This window comes from Calliphora vicina, chromosome 1, assembly GCF_958450345.1.
Source record: "Calliphora vicina chromosome 1, idCalVici1.1, whole genome shotgun sequence".
Lineage (NCBI taxonomy): Eukaryota > Metazoa > Arthropoda > Insecta > Diptera > Calliphoridae > Calliphora > Calliphora vicina.
Window position 1 is genome coordinate 91,830,818 of NC_088780.1, and position 7,574 is coordinate 91,838,391.

The window sequence follows — 7,574 nt, forward strand, 5'->3', positions numbered from 1 at the left end:
TTTTCTATAGAAAATACTGTTATACACAATATTTCCTATAGAAAATACTGTTATACACAAAATTTTCTATAAAAAAATACTGTTTAATACACAAAATTTTCTATAAAAAATACTGTTTAATACACAAAATTTTCTATAAAAAATACTGTTTAATACACAATATTTTCTGTAGAAAATACTGTTATACACAATATTTTCTGTAGAAAATACTGTTATACACAATATTTTCTGTAGAAAATACTGTTATACACAATATTTTCTATAGAAAATACTGTTATACACAATATTTTCTATAGATAATACTGTTATACACAGTATTTTCTATAGATAATACTGTTATACACAGTATTTTCTTTAGAAACTATACACAACATTTTCTATATAAAATACTGTTATACACAATATTTTCTAGAGAAAATACAGCTATAGAAATATTTTCTGTATAAAATACTGTTATATGCAATATATCTATAGAAAATACTGTTATACACAATTTTTTTTATATAAAATACTGCTATAGAAATTTTTTTCTATGGAAAATACTGTTATACACAATATTTTCTATAGAAAAATACTGTTATAAACAATAGCTTCTAAAGAAAATACTGTTATATACAATGGTTTCTAAAGAAAATACTGGTATACACAATATTTTCTATATAAAACACTGTTATACACAATATCTTTTATATAAAATACTGTTATACACAATATTTTCTATGGAAAATAAGTGGTTAATGAGGGTGTATATAAGTGTATCATTCCATGTGTAACATTGAGAAACGACAAAGTATATATATTACTGATCCTTATGAAATTCTAAGTCGAATTCTGTAAAACACGCTCACGTCCAAAATACTCAAACATGCTTAGTAGACATTAAACAAATATTTATTATTATACCATGAGATTTTTTAATGAAACGCATTTTTTTAATATAAAAAATTATATTATTTTTGAAAAAAATGTTTATCAAATTTGTACTATTGTTTAGCCCACAATTTCTACTTCATCCTCGCCCTTGTCGACTCCAAAATGCAGTTCTCCATCACGTTGATAGGCCCAAGGCATGCGTCGAGAATTAAAGTATATACCGAGATTTCCCTTTGAATCTATACAAATTACACCTGCTTCGTGTTTAAAACGTTCTGTCATTTGGTCTAAAATCTTAATAGTGGCCTCTTGAGCAGTATAACCGAAATTTTCCGTCAATTGTAAAATTCGGGAGGCAACATTATAACGCATAATACTTTCTCCAGTGCCAGTGGTCGAGACACAACCAGAAGCATTGTCAGCATAAGTACCACCACCCAAAACTGGAGAGTCTCCAATACGGCCAGGCATTTTACTAGTTATGCCACCGGTAGTAGTAGCAGCAGCCACATTGCCATAAGCGTCAATAGCAACAGCACCTACGGTACCAGGAGAGCCGAAAGTTTTCGGCTTTTCAAATCCGCTGCCATTACCAAAATTATTTTTAAAGCCTTCCAAAGCCTTTTTAGCTTTTTCTGTAACTAAAGCTCCTTCTGGCAAAATTTCAAAACCATCTGACTTAGCATAAGCCATAGCACCGTCACCTGCTAAATAGCTATGTCTTGTTTTATCCATTATGCTGCGAGCCAATGCTATGGGATGCAATATGTCTTTAGCCACCGATACACAACCGGAATTCAAGTCATAACCATTCATGATAGCCGCATCCATTTCCACTTTACCCTCCCAAGTAAGAGCAGCGCCACAGCCAGCATTAAAGTTTGGATCGAATTCTAGGTATTCTACCGCTTTCTGAACAGCATCTACTACATTGCCAGTGCTCATTAAAGTCTCGTAACCAGTGCGGGCAGCCAATTTGATACCATACTTTTTAACGGGTAACGTATCATAGCCTATATTTCCAGCACCGCCATGTACTAATACGGTGGGAATTATATTTTGAGACTGTAATAATAAAATAAAAATAAATGTAAAATAAAGTATCAGCTAATGTATGATGAATATAATTTTCAAATTGTATTAATGTTAATTATATGTTTAAAGACTACAAACATTTAATAAATCAACGATATCTTATTGTGAAAACCACACAAAATCAGAGACACAATAATGAACTTAAATAACTAAGAAAGTATGGTCGGTCAAGCCCGACAATATAATACCCTACACTAAGTAAGTGAACAAATTAATTTTTCTTTTAAAATTTCAATAACTTATTTTCGTGAATGATTTTCGGAAGAGTGCATTATATGGTAGCTATGACTAATTACACTATGCAACAACTGAAGACTTTTGGAAAAACACAAGATCATGACAGTATAGGTTCGAATCTACTACCAAAGGGTAGTAAAACCCTATACTCAGTTTGCCCATTTTAGTAACCGATTTTGTTTATGGGCCCCCAAAGTTTCTGAAAATCAGTGGGGCCTCTAAAAAAGGTGTCATCAGTTTTTGGTTAACAGCTAATTCAGACTTAGTGATACGGCTTAACTTTATATGGCAATAATATATCTAAGAGTCCGCCAAATAAATTTTGTTAAAATTTGTTTCCAAAAAATAGCTTTTTCGTTCACTTTTGTTGAAAAAATATAGGAAGACATTTTTTTTTACTTTTTTTAGAATAACTTCCAGGGACTCCTAATTTTTCAATAACAATATTTAGCAAAGTTGTAGCTATGGTAAATCTGAATAACTCTTGTGAACATATCAATGCAATCCGAACATATCTACGCATTCTAAATAGCTGTCAAAAATCACTTTGTAGCTTAAAAATTTTAGTTTTTTACTATTTTTTGACTCTAAAACAAAAATGTATGTTCGAGTGTATACTTCTCTATTGTGCTGGAATAACGAAGAATGGGCAAATCATTATCGGTATCATCCGGGCGCATCACTTTATCCAATCTTGATCACGCAAGACCGGCTTGATGCAAGATATGAAAAAACATCAAAATTTTTGAAAGTGGGCAAGGTTTGTGGAGCTTCTGAAGAGTAAATATAAGCTTTTTATAGAAGTTTTTGTTATCGATGGAAACCTTATGACTTTGAGATTGACATTTTAGTGAAATGAATAAATTTTTTGTTTTTTGGGACGTATTTCACCTTAAAAACTAACTATATTATAAAATGGCGATTTTCCATCAAGAAAAATAAAAATTAATAAAATTTGAACAGTTACAGACATCACAATAAAATTTGGAAGTAATATAGATCTAAATGTTTTTAAGTCAATGGCATCACTAATGTTGCCATTCTTTGTTTCCAAACATCGAAATTCCTAAAACGGGGAAAATGTGTTCCAAAAACTGAGTTTTTTTTAGAAAATAGCCCACTTTGACGTTATTTACAGTATGATAGTAAAAACGTTTTTTATTTATATAAAGAATATATAGGGCTATACAAATATGACGAGCTTTTGATGATCGGTGCTTTGCGTTTTTAGAATTTTTTACTCAAACCTAAAATTTTGTTTCAAAATTGGCCTATTTTGAAAACGTATAAAGATTTTACTTTATACGTTTTTGCATTAAGTCCTCTTTCCAGATCATAAAAAAATGTATTTAGCCACGAAAAAAATTAGTTTTTTATAAAAGAGAAAATATGGGGACTTTTTTGGGAATAAACTTAAAAAACACACGCATACAAAGTTGAAATATATAAAAAGATGCTTCAACTTTGGATGCGTGTAACTTTTTATAGGGACGAAATAATTGTTATCAGGTTTATTTTATATTTTTTAGAATTTTATCACAAATATAATATAAAAATATTATAAAAAACAAATTTCGACCTTTCGTAGGCCCATCATATATAAAATACAAAAAAAAAAAAGATCGAGCAAAATTTAAAAAAAAATTAAACTTAAATATCTCTTGAACTAAAAGAGATAAAAGCACATTTTTGTAGACCTTCTCAAGGACTATCTACATTTTAAATTTCAGCTCATTCGGATCATAAATGGCTTTTTGGTGATTTTTTTTTAAATGTGTGACATTGAGGGTCCACTCACTGATCCCCATTTCGAACATCTCAGCTGAGTAAATAATACAGCACAACATAGAAGTGTGGACTTGATCATACTATTTTAACAAAAAATCTTTGTTTTAGCGTAAAAAAATAGTAAAAACGAAAATTGTTAAGGTACAAAGTGATCTTTATGTGCTATTTAGAGTGACTAGACACGTTCAGAATGCATTGATATGTTCTCAAGAGTTGTTCAACTTTACCGTAGCTACAACTTTGCTAAATATTGTTAGTGAAAGGTTAGCAGACCCTGGAAGTTATTCTAAAAAAAGTAAAAAAAATTTTTTCTTCCTATATTTTTTCTACAAAAGTGCACGAAAAACCTATTTTTTTGAAAAAAATTGTAACAACATTTATTTAGCGGAATCTTAGCTATATTATTACCATATAAAGTTAAGCCGTATCACAAAGTCTGAATTAGCTGTTAACCAAAAACTGATGACAATTTTTTTAGAGGCCCAACTGATTTTCAGAAACTTTGGGGGCCAATAAAAAAAAATCGGTCACCAAAATGGACAAACTGAGTTATGTCTATGTGCAAATTATTTATGTTGAATTTCATCTGTATGCCAACATTTTTAACCCTGCTGTTAGCTTAAGCCGATTTGGTCGAATTTTTTAATTGTTTGCTTTGTAATTTTTGAACGGTGATATATATTGACTAAGTTTTTTAACTCAGTTTGTCAAATTTTTCTAAGTCGGAAAGTTCTAGATCTTGTTAAAATATTATGTCTGAGTTACTATCCAATAGAACTAATCTTGGTGCAAATTTCATCCCGATCGAAAGATCTCGATTTCAAAAGTTGGTTCACTTGACATGAAATGCCCCATATATGAAAGTTTTTTATGTTGCATTTTATGTGTATATAAGCATCTTAAAGAGCTTTATGCTCGTTTAACAGATTTTCGGAAGCGGGCCTTATATGGTATCTATGACTAATTATGGACCGTATATATAAAACTTATTTGGAGCGAAATTTGTGTAGATGACTATATGAATTAAACATTTATCATGGATAAAGACCAATTTGGGGAGGACATTTGTATTGGGGCTATGTGAAACAGTGAACCGATTTCAGCCAATTTCAATGGGCTTCTTCCTTCGGCCGAAATAATTGTACATTACAAATTTTATCGAAATATCTTCAAAATTGCGATCTGTACTTTGCGCACAAAGTTTACATGGACAGCCAGCCAGACGGACGGATGGGCATGTCTGGGCATCGCCTAAAAGTTAAGATCTTATTGAGTTAATTAATTCGAAGCAATTTTTTAAAAAACTTTAAATTTTTTTTAATAAAAAAATGTGTTAAAAGTTCGAGTATTATTAAGTAGCCAAATAAAAATACCGAGTAGTATTTAAAAAAAAGGTCAATCTATAATGTTTGTATACTTAAATAAATAAAATAGAATTGGATGTCGAAATCTTTATTATGAAACAATTGAACAATCTCCGTTTTCTTTTTATTTAAAGATAATTTCATTTAAATGTTGGTATTTCGAGAATATTATTATTTCAATTCTTATATCATCATATTTAGGTGGAGGGTATTTAAGATTCGGCACGGCCGAATATAGTACTCTTACTTGTTTTTTTTTCATTTACTTTCGATTAATGCACAAACATACCTTGGAATGTTGCACCATTTTGCAAACCGTTATTTTGAATTCGAACTGTTTACCTCGATGGTCAATAGAAAACTGAATAAAAATGTTTTAATAGATACTTTAAATAAATATTTAATACTAAGAAAGTTTATTAGTTTTCTCATTTATGATAACCTATCGGCGATAAATTATAGTTTTTAATCTTTTCACTTTTGATCCCAGTTGTTCAAATTAAAAACAACCTTGATACATATGCGAAATATAGAGTGTTGCATTTATCACGTGTGTGTACATTGGGTGAACCACATAGTCCAAAAAGAAAACCGAAGCAACTATAAAACCTTTAATGAAAGGGTTTCCGGAAAAAAAATTTTTGGAATAAAAACAAACAAATGACAAGTGCACGTTCTTGTTTATCACAATAAGTAAATTGTTTGTCTCTTTACACATATTTACCGTAATAAAGGTAAAAATAAGCAAATAAAGCAGCATTGCATACATTTAACATACCCCGCATGTGCTTAAGTGCATGAGGTTAAGTGCAATATTCTTATCACTATTGTGTGTATGTTCACTGCACTCATGTGTTCAAGATTAGTTGTTAGATTTTAGTGATTAGTTCTTAAGGAAATAGTTTTTAATCCAATTGTTGTCAAATGCTTAAAATGAATTTATTTCGATGTTGCTAACGCAAATTTAGTTATTAATCTATTCTGAAATTGTTCCACTAAAAATGAGACAAATAAAAATGACTGATCGATTTATTCCTTAATAAATCTGCAGGAATAACTCAAACCTTCAGTTTGTTTAACCAAATGTGTAAAGAAGATATACAAAAACTGACAGACAAACAAACAGACATACAGACCGACCTACCGACCGACAGACAGGCAGACTAACGGGAAAACATGCGATTTAAGAAATTATAATTTGTTTGCACCTATTTTATGCATCTTGACATTCTACATGCCCGAATATCACAAAGTGATGTTCAGCAAAGTGGTATTTTTGTTTTTCTGGAAAATCCATTTTTCTTAATTTGTTATAGTAAGTTTTCTCAGTTATAAATCGTACTTTATAAATTATTTTAACAAAATCTCGGAATTATCTAAATTGTACAATATAAGTTTCAAATTTAGCATTAACCTTTACACCTTCCAAATACAAATCGCTGGCTTAACATGCAAAGGCATATTTTAAAATTTTACAGGAGAGACAAAAAACATTCAAACTTTTTTTTGCGTAAATATTTTTGAATTCTGTAAACACAATTTTTTTGTTATTTTTCTTTGTTTTCGATGTGCGTAAAAGCAAAATGATAACATAAGTATTTGCCGAGATAAAAGGTTTTTTGGACTTAGAGCTTTTTCTATTGCTTAGTTTGTATTTTTTTCTATGGACTTAGGTCTTTTTTTTTAGAAATTGTCTTTCATTTTTTATTTGCTAGTTTTTATATCTGGATTACCAAGTCATTAATATAGACAATATGGGTATCTAATGATAGAAATTTCAAAGTCCATTGCAACTATTTATATAAGGCTATAGTAAGTTGGACCTACAATGGGTTAAAATCATAAAAAATATAATTTAACCCGAAAAATTTAAAAAATTTTCAAAAATTTAAAAAATTTAAAAAAAAAATTTGGAAAAAACTTTTTTAAGAAGGATACATAAGATTCGGCACAGCCAAATATAGCTCTCCTACTTGTTTTTCACTAATAATTTTAAAAATAATTTTGAAAAAAAAATTTGGTAATTTTTTTTTTTAAATTTTAAAAAACAATTTTGAAATTTTATTTTTTTTAAATTTTATACCTAAAAATATTTAAAATTTTTTTTAAAGTACAACTTGGTGAAGGATATATAAGATTCGGCACAGCCGAATATACAAAGCTATAATACGTTTGTGTAGATGTTTGTAACGCCCAAAAATATTAGTCTAACACCCA

The 7,574-nt window shown here is 29.5% G+C and overlaps 1 protein-coding gene across 1 annotated transcript; it reads right to left on the minus strand.

The window, feature by feature from the left end:
• Nucleotides 1–990: 990 nt before the first annotated feature.
• Nucleotides 991–5,664, minus strand: LOC135951571 (isoaspartyl peptidase/L-asparaginase-like). Its single transcript, XM_065501247.1, has 2 exons — nt 5,647–5,664; nt 991–1,938 (listed from the first exon to the last, which is right to left on the minus strand). The coding sequence occupies exons 1-2, from the start codon at nt 5,662–5,664 to the stop codon at nt 991–993; spliced, it is 966 nt and encodes a 321-aa protein (XP_065357319.1).
• Nucleotides 5,665–7,574: the final 1,910 nt, after the last annotated feature.